A 15,205-nucleotide genomic window follows, 5' to 3' on the forward strand; every position below is an offset into this window, starting at 1 on the left:
AGCACCAGCTCACTTACCTGGCCCAAACTCCAGGCCCACCCTGCCTAGCCTGTCTCACCTCCCCAAGTCCAAGCAGAGATCTTAGGTATCGATCTATACGTTTACAAACAAAGTCTGAAGCCAGGAGAGGGCACGGAGGGGATGCTGGGGATGAGCGCGGATTTAGAAGCAGCTGGGCCACGCTGATAAGCTCCTGCCCAGAAGACAAGGAAGAATTCCAAGAATCCCTTGCCCCAACTGGCCCCCTGTGAAAGGGAAGTCTCAGTTTCTTCAATGGGCAAATCCCACTCTAAGATCCCTTTCGGCACCGACATTGTGCCCTTTATTCTAAGATCTTTTAGTTCTAACATTCAACGTTTTTAGATTTTTTTTTTTAACTCTGACAGTCTGTGTTATTGCTTCTAGGGTCCTTTCCAGTTCAATCAACATTATTTTTTCGCGTTCTGACATTCTATATTCTGTACCCTGAGAGATCTTTCCTGCTCTGATATCCTGTAGCTTGGTTCTAAGTTTCCTCCCCCTGTTCTAAGCACTGATATATTTTGTGTTCTAAACCTCCCTTCCAGCCTAGACACTCAGCATCCCTCAGAGGCCTCCTGGTCCCCCGTATCTAAGAACCCACCACCAAACAGGCATCCAGGGTCTCCTGAGGAGGAGAATCCTATTTCCTGGAGCACCTGATTCACTTTGAGGTATTTCTCCTTCCTGGGAAGTTTCTCCTTATGTAAAGCGGGTAGGATGTTCCTGGCCTTAGAGCTGAGACAACTCCATAAGTCCAGAACACCCGCCCCAGCCCTTGGAGGAGGAGATGGCATCTTCCTGTCCCTTCTTGTTCAGTGGGACCCCGACTTTGGGAAAAGGGGAAGGAGGGAAGAGCAGAGACACGTAAATCTTGCCCCCACCACACAAACATTCAGACAGAACAGGGTGAGAACAGTGGACAGGGCCCTGGATTTGGAATTGTCTGACCTCAGGTATGGTCCCGAATTTGCTACTTCCTACCTCTGTGGACAGAGCCCTTCCTACGACTTAGTTTCTTCACCTGGAAAATGGAAAGGTTTGCCTGAAACAATCCCTCGTATCCTTTCCAGCTGGAATGCTATGATTTTATGAGTCACACCCTCCCACTTACATGCACAAGGACAATCACATACGACTCCTATTTACACAGTGCCCCGTCTCCCTGTACAATCTCGTACTCAGACGGTCACGCAGATGAGCTCTCCCAATGCACCCTCCCTGTGCAAACGGACACATTTACCCTCAGAACCGTCTGTTCAAACTTAAACACAGACATAGACCCGGATCCACGAGCAGAATTATGAAATTTGGGGCTGGAAAGGACGTTTAGCGATCGTAAACCCCAGCCTCTCAGTACACAGAGATGCAAATCCACTCTCTCACAGAAACACACAACGATAATTACCCACGTACTGCTCCCCGTACAAAGACAATCACACAAGCTCACCCTCAGAAACAATCACAGAGACCTTTCCCTCCCCCTCCAGTGCCCCACTTCGCCAAGGGCCCCTCCTCCTCCCCTTGGGAACCTTACTTACCGACCCTGAGCCGGGTCCCTCTGCTCCCCAGACCCAACCGGCTCAATCTCCCTGGCCAGAAATGACCAAATTGACCGCTCCCAGCCCGGCCCGCCCCAGTCTCCCTCGCTGGGCCCCGCCCCAGCTGCTCAGGTTGCCAGGGAGGGGAGCAGGTGTGGCCTGGGAGCCCGGCTCCCCTGTTCCCCTTCCCCGCCCCCCTCAGGGGCTCCTGAAACAAAGTCCAGGTCCCATTGAACAGGAGGGGCCAGAAAGATGATATCTCCCCCTCGTACACTTCAGGTGGGCAGAACTCAAGGGCTGGGGCGGGCACAATGCCCAATGCCAAGGCTTCCCAGTGGCTGGGGCCCAGTGGGGTCAGTCTTGGCCCTGCAGGCCTCCAGACTTGAAGAACAGGGTTCATTCATAAGCTGTCAGGGACAGAACAGTACTTAGAAATTGTTGGATCATAGATTCTGAGCTGGAGGGAACGTTAGAAATCAGGTAGTCCAAGGTCCTGGTTTTATAAGTGAGGAAGTAGAAGTCCTAAGAGAAGGCACTCTGAGTCTTTGAAGCTCCAGAATCCCGGATGCAGGAGGACCCTCAAAAATGGAATCCAGCCTCGATTCCTGGGCCAGAATTCCCTCTCAATCCCTGACTTGCAGCCTGTGCTTGAAGACCTTTAGTGATGGGGAACTCACTACCAGCTCATTCCACTCTTGGACAGGTCTGTCTTAACGGAGAGTCTACATTTACTTCTCCCACCCATTGCTTCTGATTTTGTCCGCTGAGGCCAGACAGAACAAGTCTGACCCCTTCCCTCAAAGCGTTTCTTTCCAGGCTGAGCGCCTCTGCCCATCCAAGGGACCTGCCTCCACCTCTCTGGACCAGACTCCCTCCCTTCCAATTCCAAGCTACCTTCTTGCTACCCCTGTCTGGGATGTTCACCTGGAGGCCCGGGATCTCTGTCCTGGACAGCGGAGAAAAAGCAGAGGACAGGGGCCCCTGGAAGCCCACCAGGGTGCGAGAAAGAGGAGGGGACCGGGAGCTGTGTTCTACTGGGGGCTTGGCCCTCCCTCTCAGGCCAGGGTCCTTCTGCATGCTTCTCTCCAGCCTGGGCTGCCTGACCTATAAAATGAGGAAGCTGGATTTGAGAAAGCACTGATGGTCCTCCCAGCCCTGACACTCTGTATTCTAAGAACTCTCCCAGCCCTGACCTCCTGGGTTCTAAGGGCCCTCCCGGCTCTGACCTCCTGGGTTCTAAGGGCCCTCCCAGCTCTGACCTCCTGGGTTCTAAGGGCTCTCCCGGCTCTGACCTCCTGGGTTCTAAGGGCCTCCCAGCTCTGACCTCCTGGGTTCTAAGGGCCCTCCCAGCTCTGACCTCCTGGGTTCTAAGGGCCTCCCAGCCCTGACCTCCTGGGTTCTAAGGGCCTCCCAGCTCTGACCTCCTGGGTTCTAAGGGCCCTCCCAGCTCTGACCTCCTGGGTTCTAAGGGCCTCCCAGCTCTGACCTCCTGGGTTCTAAGGGCCCTCCCAGCTCTGACCTCCTGGGTTCTAAGGGCCTCCCAGCCCTGACCTCCTGGGTTCTAAGGGCCCTCTCAGCTCTGACATTCCAGATTCTAAGGGCCTTCCCAGCTCTGACCTCCTGGGTTCTAAGGGCCTCCCAGCTCTGACCTCCTGGGTTCTAAGGGCCTCCCAGCTCTGACCTCCTGGGTTCTAAGGGCCCTCCCAGCTCTGACCTCCTGGGTTCTAAGGGCCCTCCCAGCCCTGACCTCCTGGGTTCTAAGGGCCCTCCCAGCCCTGACCTCCTGGGTTCTAAGGGCCCTCCCAGCTCTGACCTCCTGGGTTCTAAAGGCCCTCTCAGCTCTGACATCCTGGGTTCTAAGGGCCCTCCCAGCTGACCTGCCTTCCAGAAACCAAACAGGCTAAACATGGGTCTGGCTGCTTTCACTTTCCATAGTTCTTTGACATCCAATTTAACGTTCATAACCTCCCCACCCAAGGGACAGGGATTGTGTAATTTTTCTTGTTTTATAAAGGAGGTCCAGGAGAGAAGGGACTATAACATTCAGCAGTAACCGGCACGGGCAGGGCTTCCAAGTTCTGCAGCCGCGGCCTGGCCATGGGGGTTGCAGGGCAGCAGCAGGAGGGATGCTGATTGTGTCCGTGGAGGGGGTTGGGTGTAGGGGATGGAAGATGGGGACAGTGGGGCTCCTACCTGGATCTTGGTCGTGGTGCAGAGCACCTGCCAGGGGCGGGGGTATCTCAACATTGAGGGGAAACGGCTTGGGCTGGGTCTAGGTCAGGTCGGGGCCAGGGGTCCGGGGGCGGCGCAGTCTGGAGAAAGGGGACAAAGAAGAATCCAGGGTCTGTTTCCCCACCTCGTTGTCTTTTCACAACCTTCCCCTGAGGGAAGAAGGGAGCAGTACATCCCCTTTTGCTCTCTCCATGACCACCCATCCCTGAACTGTCCAGTTCTTACTATTTAAATGTTTCCATTGGTATCTGGGTCTGGGGGAAGGTGCAATTATCCCTCATTTTACAGATAAAGGGAAGTGTTAAGGTCATTCTGAGTTATAATAAAAATGTGACATCATCATAGCTAACATTTACCTAGCGCTTCCCCCGTGCTAACCACTTCACGATGTCTTATTGATCCCAACACTGGGGGCTCTTTTGTTCCCCCTGAAACAATCGGGGTTAAGTGACTTGCCCAGGGTCACACAGCTAGGAAGTGTTAAGCGTCTGAGACAGATTTGAACTCGGGTCCTCCTGACTTCAGGGCAGGTGCTCTCTCCACTGCGCCACCCAGCTGCCCCTTGAGGGCTCTTTTCTATTATCTCACTTTCTCCATCATCAATCATAGGAACCTGTGCCTCCTTGAGCCTTACCCCAATGATTCATCATTGAAGGAATGGAGAATCTGGGAGACCCAGAAAAGAGGGACCAGTGCAAAGGGATGCTTAGACTCCCAAAGCAAGGAATCACTCCTAGAGCACCTTGTCAGCCCTTCTGCAAGTAGGCACCCGCCTCCCCTCTCTGGGCCTGTTTCCTAGAAAACAGGGGGCTGCACTAGTTGACCTCTGAACTCTAAACCTATGACCAAAGCTTCGATGCTAAAGCTCTGTACAATTTGCTCTCACCCCCAGCCAATGCCTTTAGCTTTGCCCCCGTCCCCAGTCCCACTTGGACCAGTCTAATCAAGACGCTCCCCCTCCTCTCCTGTCAAGGCCAGAACACCTTCCCTAAAAGCCTCTGCTCAGAAGGCTCCTTAGAACCGTTCTCTCCCAGGTCTTCTGCAGCAGCTCCCTACAAAACAGGAACTGAGGAGTTCCTCTCCCCATGGCAACCAGGTGAGGGTACATCCTGGGCAGGAAGGCTGCAAGGAGGGAGCTGGGGGAGGGAGGAAGATCCCCATAGGACCCCAGCCAGGACCGTGGATGGGCCCAGGAACACATCCTCCATCTGGAACCTCCAGATAATATTGAGGACCAACTGAGGGAAAGTTGAAGTAACTCAAGGAAGACCCTATTCGTGTTCCCCCCAACCGCCAACGCCACCAGACCTTGGGGGAGGTTTTGCAGGGGAGAAATCGGAATCCATGGCTCAGGTTCAGACTCACCTGTCTCGTGGGGAGTCTTCCCAGGCTGGGCATAAGCTGGAGCCGTTCTAGGAGCTCCACACCTGTACCCAGCTCCCACCTGCAGAAGGGGCCTGGCCCAAGCCTCCCTTTGGGATCCTGGAGGAAAATCGGAAGTGGGGCATAAAGAGCCACCGGGGTCCTGCGTCATCAGCTCCAGCCATCAGCCACCTCTTTTTATGACTTAATCACCAGGGCTTCCTATGGACACACCCACCAGCACAGGGGCCCAGGTAGCAGATGCCGGAGGGGCCACCTCCTTCAGGAAGCTCTTCCGGATTTTAACCCTCCCCAAGAAAGAGACCCGGGAAGCTGGTAGGGGCAGGCTGTTCACACTGTTTATTTGCATCTCCAAAGGGGGAAGGGGGGAGAGAAGAAAAAGATTGGTTGGGGGGGGGGGGTTAGTTTTGTCATTACAGTGAATGGAACTCGTAAGGGCCTTTTCACTGAAAGAGGGTAGAGATAAGGAAGGACACTTATGGGAGGCACAAAGGGCAGAAATTTGGGGCAGACCTTGGGGAGGGGCACAACTGGCTGGAAGGAGAGAGTAAGCAAGGAAGGGAGGTGGGAGGGCGCCCACACCTTCCCTCCCTGCTCTGGTCTCTGGGCCATGATGGGGGGGCAGAAAGGCATTGGGGGGCTGTACCCCTCCCGTACCAGGGACCTGCCTGGCCATGCCGGCCCCCAGGGGCCTGGCCAATCAATGGCACTGAGCCGGGGGTGGAAGGTCGAAGCCAACATAGATTGGGGTACAGGCGTGTGTGCACACGTGCATGGATGTGTATACGCTTCAATGTGTGTGAAGAGGGCACCCAAACTCATTACCACAGACAACTTTGGGCTGGAGAGATGGCTCTAAGCATTTGAGGGGGGCTATTTCTATCACATTTCCAGAAGTGGGGAGGGGGGAAACAGTGGCAGCAGTGAGGAAACCGTCAGATCAAAATAAGAGGAAATGATGTCTTCATACTGAAAAACTGCCACACAAGGATCCCGGGTACATACATAATTCCATATTTAATATTTTGGAGGGAAAAATATCACTAGCATTGAAATCCTTGTCACCCTATTCATACCACATGGGACACCAGTCAGGACTGCCAGAACCGGCGGGCTTAAGGGAGATCTCTAACCAATCCAGTAACAAGCCTACCAGAAAAGGCAAGGCGAGACTTCATCATGGCGCACTCATGCTGGCTCCCAGTGACCACCGTTTCCTTGGCTTCCCTTTCTAAGCACTCCCTAGAATACGATTTTCCTGGGCACTGAGGTCTAGCCTGTAGCTTTTAGAATTCACAAAACTGGGGACTACTGGACCATGGAGTCATGGGCGTGGAAGGAGTGCTCCTCCTGGTAGTGGTAGCTTGGGCAATAGCAGGAATGGGGAGCGGGGCTTTGGCTCCGGGGCCCACTAAAGAAATGGCCAGAGGCCGGCCAGGATTGGCCCTCAGAGACCAGGCCCTGATCCAGAAGCAAGCCCAGTGGGAGCTGCGCTGTTGGCCAGGAGAGGGAAACGGGCCAGGCTGCTCCAGAGAGGGGCTTATCGAGAGCATCTGGGCCTGGGCCCCAGTACGGGCCCACTCCATGACTTCAGGTCTTGTTAGACTGCTCTGGGCCAAGGGCGAGGGGACATCCTCGTGTCCCCTAGCAAACCCAAGCTGGCCGGCAGAGCGGATAGAAGATGGCATAGGAGGGAAACGGGGCAGTCTCTGGCGAGTTCCAAATCAAGTCCCCTCCTACCCCGGGCCTGGCTCAGCCAAAGAGAGAAGCACCAGATGGAGAGGGCCCAGGGGATCAAGGGGCGGAGGGGGATGGTCAGCTGGGGAGAAGCATGCTAGGGGAACCCACACCCACGGAGAGCCTCTAGTCACCCAAACTTTCTGCCTCCCCTGAAGAGGAGGGGCTCCAGGTGCCACTGAGGGGTTCTGCAGGTGGGCCTCCCCGGCTCCCAGCCGCATCTGGCTCACCCTAATCTGGTCCCGGGGAGACTAGCATTTGGGGACAGGCTGGGTCCAAGCCCTGGAAGGCCTGGGTCTTGTCCCCTTGGGGAGTGGACTCCCACAGGGAGCTCACCAGCCGGTTCTAGACCCAGCCTCTGTACCTGAAGAGGGCCTGAGTTCAGAGCAGCATCTCCAACAATGTCCCTACATTCTAGAGCAAAAGTTTACCACACAACATTCAAGACAGGGAAAGCTCTGGGAGTCTCCCCACCAAGGCCGAGGAAAGGGGGACCGGTTTTCATTGAACAAAAAGAGCCCACGGTCCAAGGAAGACCCCTTCCCCATCCCTCCCGGCCCGGAGCTTCATGCAGTCTCAAACTCAGTTCTGGTTCACCTTGCCTTCCTCAGCTGGTTCCGGGTTCACAAGTGCCAGAAAGTTCTGCTTTCCCCCAGGAAGCAGGACCAAGTAAAACTAGCTCCTGGGGAGGAACCCCCCACCGCCAAGTTCTTAATCCATTCAGAGCCCCGGAGCCAGGAGGTGCAGCCTCCCCACGGCGTCTCCTCCCGGGGCCGCCTCTCAGATCCAGCTGCCTCCATCCCTCCAGAACCCTCACCTGCAGGGACAGGTGCGACAGACTCAACCATCCGTTTTCCTCAAAGGACAGAAGCAGAGATCTAGAGCTGGAAGGCCGCCTCACCAGGGCCGCACTTTCCATTAACTGAGGCCCGGGAAGTGACTTGCTGAAAGTCACACAGATTAAGTAGCAGAGCCGGGCTTGGGGCCGCAGCCTCTGCCTCTGAATCCAGCACTCATCCCACTGGACCACGCTGCAGGACAGAAGAGGAGACGGCCCGTGCCCCCGCAGGCCCGCGTTCCCCCGTGTGGAAAGCGGGGCCCCGGAGGGCCCAGGCTGCTGCTCCATCAGCCAGGCGCGGGGACCCTTTACAAACCGCACAGTCCGCGTCCTTGTTAACGAAGGGGGGAAGAGCTCATCTGTGTGTTTGTAAATGAGTAGAGGGAACTGCAGCTAGGGGGGTACGTGTCGCTGAATCCATGTCTCTGTCTGTCTGAATGTCCGTGTGTCCGTGTGGATACCCTTGTCCATGTGTCTGCAGCGCGTCCGTGTGCATGTCTGTCTGTGTGTGTGAGAGAGAGAGCGAGACAGTTGTACGTCCGTGTGATTTAGTCCTGGGTCCCTGCGTACAGTATTTCTCGGTGTGACCGAATGCGTGTGTTCCTGTTAGAGTTCTGTGTGTCTCAGTGTGTGCTGTGTGCAAGGGGTGCAGGGAGATTTATTTCTGGATCGGATGTTGTTTGCAGGGGAAACAGGAGACCTTGGTGTCAATAAAACTCGTGTGTGTGAGTGTGAGTGTGTGTGAGAGTGTGAGTGTGAGTGTGTGTGTGTGTGTGTGAGTGTGTGTGTGTGAGTGTGTGAGTGTGGGGGGAGCTGTCTGTCCGAGGTGTGTGTGAAGACGCTGGGCCTTGGCAGTATGGCCAGCATGGGTACGGCACAGAGTGGCTCGAAGGCGGCGTCGGGGCCAGGGGACAAAGGCCCTGGAGGCCTCACATCACAGAACAACACCGACAACGCTGTTTCTTCATATCCAGGTCTTTGTCCGCGCTGGCCGTGACGTCCACTGGCTGGCTTTGGAGGCCGGGCTTCTCCCCAACCTGGTTCTCTTCCTTGGTGTCCGGGGCAGTGGGGGCAGCGGTGGCCGACGGCTCCTGGGCGCTCCCGTTGGGGGGGGCCGGGTCCTCGATAACCACCAGCTCGGCCTTAATGGTATCCTGCAAGCCCAGGACTTTCTTGGTCTCCGCCTCGTCTTCCACGTTCTGGTAGCCCATGAAGATCATGGTGACTGGCTGCTCCTGGCTCGCCTCGGTGCCCGAAGCCTCGCCAGGCTGGGCCTGCACGCCGGTGATCTCCCGCCGGGGGGTGGACTTGGCTGCCTCGGGGGTCCCCCGGGCTTCGGGGGCCGCCGTCACCGTCACCTCACTCAGCGTCACCTCGTCCGCTTTGTGGATCAGCTCGTCTACCTCGGAGGAGCTCAGCTGGTGCACACCGTTCTCCGTGGCACCGTCCACCGCGTGAACAACTGCAGAGGCAAGAAGGAAGGAGGGGAAAGAGAGAGACAGGATTGAGAGGAGGAGTCATCTGGGACAGAGGGCTAAATACAGCACAGCCAGGGCTGGCCCTTGGAGCACTGAGTCTGCCCTACGGGAACAAGGAAAGAGGAGACCAGAGGCTCAATAAGCCTGAATTTGGATGGAGGAGAACCCGACCTCCCTCTTTTAATGTCACCAGTTAGAGCCACTTTGTGGAGGGCAACAGCTTTGACCTCGGAGCCCAGAGAATTAATTCTCTCCCTCCAATGCTTACGGAGTAGCAAGTTCAAGAGGCTTAAATATGGACCTGGAAGAATGATTCTCTTCTGTGATAACCGTGATGAGGACTAGGAAACGAAGAGGCTCCTGAAGGGTTTGACTAAATATCTGGGGGACACAGTCCCAAGCTGGGTAGTTTTGCTCTTCCCTGCTTCGGGCAGCCCACCCCTCCTCCACACCCCGAGTTTCCACAACTGCAAAATGATGGAGGGTCCTGGCAGCTTCTAACATTGTCTCCCCTTAGTTCTGAACAAAATTCTCCAAAGCTCAGTGGCTGGGAAGCTAAGGATCTTTTTGTGAGAATTCTGAAGTCAGAAATTAAAATCACTTCCATTTTCACCTCAACTTTCTAGCCCCCCTAGATCTGAACAAAGTTTTCTAAAGGTCAATAATAGCTTGCAAGCTAAAGATCTTTCTTTGAGAACTCTGAACTCCATTTTCGCCACAACCTTCTGGCCATGGTCCAGAGGAGGTGGGATAAAAGAGCTGCTTTCTCCAGAGGGCAGGTGACCTCCCCAAAGTCACACAGCCAGTTTAGTAGGGCAGCCAGGGTTGGAACAGCAACCTCCCTGGCACTGGGCCCGGCTCAGAGATGGGGAGTGTTGAATTCCTGCAGCATCAGCAGCCTGGGAGGGAGGTCCTGATGGGGGCCCCCAGCCTGTGCCTCCTCTGAATAGAATCAAGCCAGGGGGAGGGCTGGCTGCTGCTCTGACCACTGGGTGGCACCCTTGCCCCACCCAATGTGGGCACCGAGCTGGCATGGGATCAGGGTGAGGTCAGGGCACCAGGAGGGAGAAGGCACACTCAGGCTGCCATGGAGACGGATCACCTTTCTGTCACTAAGCAACCTGGGTCCAGTTTGGCTGGCTCTGAATCCCCCAGGAATAGTGTCCAGGTTATCGGTGGGAGGGAGTGGAAGTCGGGGGAGGGAGATTCCCCCAAACCTAAAAGAATGGCCTCAGTGTTCTAAGGCGCCTTGTAGCTCTGAGATTCTCGAGGGGCACCGGTGCCCTTGGGCTGGGTGTCCTGGGCGGCAGAGACTTCGCCCCTGGGCTGTGCAGACTCCGAAGCCGGATCCCTCATGCCTGGAGCCCGTGCCAGGTGGCCAGGCTGGCGTCCTACCTTTCATTTCGTCCTCATATACCTTCACCCCCTGCAGAAAGGGCTCCTGCGGGGGCAGGGTGGTGCTGGACAGAACCTTGGTTTCTCCAGTCACCCTATCCTTCTCCACGGTTATCTCCACAGAGTACATGGCTGAGACACAAAGGGGGACAGGAATTACCACACGAGCATCCCAGGCCCCAGCCCCGACCTTGGGCCAAGCAGGAGCGAGCAAAGGAGCGAGGCGGGTGGGCGAGCGGGAGGGCAGGTGAGAACGGCCAAGCAGAGGCGGCAGGGGGACGCCACCCACGGAGCGTCGCTCCCCAGCGCAGGGGGGAGCTGGGAGCCACAGGCCCAGGCTTCAAGGCCTGGCTCCCCTGGAGCGTCTCGGGCAAAGCCCTCCCCTCCGAGTCTCCGTGTCCCCCAACGAGGCGTTGGAAGTTCCCCTTCCACTTGCTGCCCCTTCTTCAAGCTACAGAAGGGATTTGGAGTCCGAAGTCCTAACAGTCTGACTTGTATAAACATGGGTAACTTCCCCTTACTGAACCCCAGTTTTCCATCTGTAAAATAAGGGGGGGGTTGCCCTAGAAGTCTTTAGATTCCATCCCACCTTTAAATACTAAGTTTCTATGTCATGTGAGTGAAGGTGGGACAGAAGATACCAGGGGGGCTTCAGGGTAAGGGAGACCTGGGTCCATGGCGGGCTTTGATTCCTGCTTCTCCTTCTGCCCTCTGGGCCAAACCGAACCATTTCAATCCCTTTTCCATATGATGGTCCTTCAGAGATAACTACTGTCTCTCTCATTACCCTTCTCTTGTCTTTTCTGCAGACTAATAGTTCCCAACACAAGTGTTCTCATCCATCATTCAGATCTTCCTTTTCTGCTTAAAGATATCCTTCCTAATCCATCAATCAACCAACATTTATTAGGCACTTACTGTGTACCAGGCACTATATTAAGAAGTAAAAGGCAGTCTCTGCTCACAAAGAGCTTACACTCTAGTGAGAACAGAGTCTTAGTGCTTAACCCAGTACTTGTGGTTGTCTGACTAGGGAAGCAGAGAACCCACGATGTTCTGGCCCTCTTGGGCTGCACTAGAACCTCCTGCCAATCATTTAGGCAGTTACTTAAAAAAAAAAAAAATACAAATGTAAGTGGACAGCTAATTAGTACAGGATGGAGCGCCAGCCCTGAAGTCAGGAGGACCCGAGTTCAAATCTGGTCTCAGACACTTAACACTTCCTAGCTGGGTGACCCTGGGCAAGTCGCTTAACCCCAGCCTCAGGGGGAAAAAAAGGAGGACTTATTACTTATCCTTATTACATTATATCTTATCATATCTGGACCATTGTGGCCCATGGAGATCCTCTGGATCCCATCAAGCAACAAGGTTCACAGCCAGTAGCTGCTCCTGAGATTAACATGGGACACTCCCTCTGGGCTGTTTTCTCCCCCCTTTTCCATGACAGTGCTTCTGCTCTGGTCACCCACGTTTCCCACATGAAGGGCTCACGGCGGAGACAATCTCTGGGGCTGTTTTCTCTCCCCTTCTCCAAGATGTGCTTCTGCTCTGGCCACGTGACGGGCCCACAGTGGAGTCTGGCCTCCACAGGCTTACACTCTTCCCGACTGGGTCCCGGCTCTCCCCCTCTCAGGACCCTTGAGATGGACTGCACGCTGTGCTAACGGGCGGTCCCCAGACAAGTGTCTGCCGGCACCGGACCCAGGGCCTCGCTCATCCTGCACCCCGTGGTCTCCAGCGTCCCCTCTGCTGAAGACTGAGCCGGTTTCCCTGCGATGGGGCCACGCAGGCTGGGGCGCGTGTCACCGCGGGAGCGTGAGTGGCTGGTCCAGGCAGCTGGAGGCAGCTGGGACTCGGAAGCAGCGAGGCAGAGTTGGGTTAGGGCTACCATGCGAGGGACCCCACTCCTCCAAGGAGGGGCAGCCAAAGCAGAGGGGCCGGCCCGTGAAGGCGGTGGTGGACAGAGTGTCCCATGTGCAGAGACCCGGGCCCCGGGAAGGCCTCGGTCTGGACATTCTGTCCCGGCAGCACGACCTGAGCAGTCTCCCCTGAGAACTCTGGGCCAGGCTCTGGGGCAGAGCCTTCCTGCCCAGTCCTGGTTTCCAGCCTAGACTGGGCTGGGCCCCCCAGCCAACCCCTGCTAATCCCAGATGATTAAAAATCACCAATTCCACTTCCTCTAAGGTACTTAACACTGCAGCACAGATAGTCCATTATCTGTAAGTTGGCTGAACAAAGGAGGAGAGACTGGAAGGAGGGTCCGAGGGCAGGGACCTTCCAGAAGTCAGGGGCTGAGCCAGAGCCTTCCCGGGCAGAGGGAGCACCAAGGGGAGAGTCACACCCACCTGCCTTCATCATCTCAGTGCCTTCCACCACCTTCATGGGGCTGCTGGTGACCACTTTCTTCTCTGCTCAGGAAGAAGCAGAATCTGCGGTCAGAGTGAGAACCCAGCCATCCCCAAACACATTCCCGGAGGAAAAGTCCCATGTTACAGACAGAAACTGTGACCGGACACTAGGACTCTCAGAAAGAAAATGCCAGGGCTTGGAGCTGGGAGAGCCCATAGGAATGGCTGAATCCCACGCTCTCAATTTTCAGGTGGGGCCCAGAGAAGGGGAGCTATTTCCCCAAATTCATACAGAATCCAGCCTCGGATCAAGTCTTCACCCCACCCCCACCCCGGCTGACTCTTTTAGGGAGAAAAGAACAGAGTGGGGAGACGTAAGAGGGAAGCTCTCACTCTCCTTTATTTCCCCAAGCAAAAACAAAGCTAAAGGGATGCTCAGAGATCTTCCTTAAGTTTCTCCCGGGAAACAAAGCTAGATGTCTCCAGCAATTGCCCTGCATCCCTAACTCTGGCCACCAGAGGGCAATAATATCACCCCTCTCCTCCCTTGCCCCTGAACCCTCTCAATGTAACCCTCCCAGTCCCAGGGACCCCAAAGACTTACCTCTGGGGGAGGCCGTTGGGGTCTGCAAGTGAAGACAGGGGAAAGGTCAGCCGAAGTTCCCGGGACCTGGCCCCCCACTCCCACAGACCCACCCGGAGCATTCCCCAGAGCCCCTCACTCCAGCTGCCCAGGCCCGCTGGCATTAGCCAGAAAAAGCAGCAAACGGGAGGGAGCCGGGCCACGCTGGAGATCCAGTTATTAGCTTTCCAACGCGACGTTTACCTCTCAGAAATCGGCTACAGACTGGGGCTCTGCTTGTTGTTTATCGATTGTCAAAGTTAAAGTCATGAAGGAAACATTTAAAATGCGGCCTGAGTGTGCAAGTGTGTGCCCTGGATGGTGCTGCTACTCTAGAAGAACTGGCCGCTAAATGTTCCAAGCAACACCTGCGGGCGGGGAGGAGCTCTTCAGCCCGTCCCTCGTATCTGGACAAGGGCTGAACCGGATCATCTTTTTTCTCACTTTGGGTAATTTTTCTTACTTAAAAAACAATAAGAAGAAAAACAGGAAAGGAATACAAAATAAAACTGAACAGAACACTGTCACGTGCCCACCGGAGCAGAGGATCCAAAACATATAATCAATTACCAGGTCAAGGAAGTGTGTATATATATATATATAAATAGAAGAAATTGTGTCCATCTTTTCTCTACTTTCTTGTAAATCTGAGCTAGATAATCTCCAAAGCAGCATGTTTTGTGTCCCACTGGATCAGGCAGAAGGCCCATGAAAAGTGGGAGTAGTCAGGGAGGGCTGGGGAGGCCGGGCTCCGGGACAGGAGCACCAGGGCAGGAGACGGAAGGGAAGGAGAGCGTTCGGGAGACTGTGGCCCCGGGAAGGCCAGATGTGTCCTGGCCTGGGTAACAGGGTCAGTGGAGCCATCTTAGGGAGGAAACTGCCTGGGATGGACAGCATCCGGCAGCTATCAGGAGGGAGAAGGAAAGGGACATTAGGATGGAAAAAGAGTCTTCGGCTTGGTCCGGTTCGCTCCCTCCAGGAAGCCCTCCCAGACTGACACTCCCCTCCTCTTCACTCCCTCCAGATCTTCTGAACACTTCAAGATTCCCCCTTGGGACAGGGCTCCCCTGAGGCAGCCAGTGTCTCTACACCCCTGGGGCCACCTTGTTCCTGACCTCACCTTCTGGGAATTAAGAATCTTCTCTTCCTTCCTCTCCTCCTTCACGGGACTTGCGGCTGGGGCTGGGACCACCACGGTCTCCTTGGTAACTGGGGCAGAGTCCCCTGTCTCCAGGATCTCAAGCTCGGTCTCCAACCTAGGGGAGGACAGAACCCTTGCTGAGGTTCAGGTTATCAGGGATGGATAAATCCCAGGACTGAAAATTCAGAAGATTTAGCCACTGATCCTCCGGGTACCTTTGGGCAAATCCTTTCTCTCAAAGCCTCAGTCTCCCCATCTGTAAAATGGCTAATCTCTAAAGACTCCAGTTCTGATAATCTCTGAGGAATAGCTCCTTAGCAAAATGGGGGTAATTGCCTTTTACTTACCCAGGAAGGATGCTTATAGATCACCCAGTCATTTGACAGATAGGGAGATTAAGTCACGGACAGAAAAGTGGTACTTCCCCTAAAACCACTGGATTATAACCTAGGTTCTGATGTTTAATCTG

At 55.2% G+C, this 15,205-nt stretch overlaps 2 protein-coding genes across 5 annotated transcripts in view; both read right to left on the bottom strand.

Moving 5' to 3' along the window:
* The window catches only part of MISP (mitotic spindle positioning), a 25,909-nt gene extending 24,216 nt beyond the window's left edge, over window positions 1-1,693 (bottom strand). For all 3 annotated transcript variants that reach the window (XM_074301938.1, XM_074301913.1, XM_074301931.1), the window contains exon 1: window positions 1,560-1,693. The gene's annotated coding sequence lies outside the window, so the exon portion shown is untranslated. The remainder of the gene's footprint in view (window positions 1-1,559) is intronic.
* A 3,804-nt stretch (window positions 1,694-5,497) lies between these two features.
* PALM (paralemmin) overlaps window positions 5,498-15,205 on the bottom strand; it is a 29,983-nt gene continuing 20,275 nt past the window's right edge. The window contains exons 5-9 of one of the 2 annotated variants that reach the window (XM_074301953.1): window positions 14,716-14,851; window positions 13,578-13,599; window positions 12,971-13,033; window positions 10,623-10,754; window positions 5,498-9,211 (exon numbers count right to left, since the gene is read on the bottom strand). In XM_074301953.1, coding sequence (XP_074158054.1) covers window positions 8,679-9,211; window positions 10,623-10,754; window positions 12,971-13,033; window positions 13,578-13,599; window positions 14,716-14,851 — 886 coding nt within the window. In that variant the 3' untranslated portion in view covers window positions 5,498-8,678. The remainder of the gene's footprint in view (window positions 9,212-10,622; window positions 10,755-12,970; window positions 13,034-13,577; window positions 13,600-14,715; window positions 14,852-15,205) is intronic. The other variant, XM_074301947.1, reaches the window with a different exon arrangement.

The sequence above is a fragment of the Sminthopsis crassicaudata genome, chromosome 1 (genome assembly GCF_048593235.1).
Source record: "Sminthopsis crassicaudata isolate SCR6 chromosome 1, ASM4859323v1, whole genome shotgun sequence".
NCBI classification, from domain to species: Eukaryota; Metazoa; Chordata; class Mammalia; order Dasyuromorphia; family Dasyuridae; genus Sminthopsis; species Sminthopsis crassicaudata.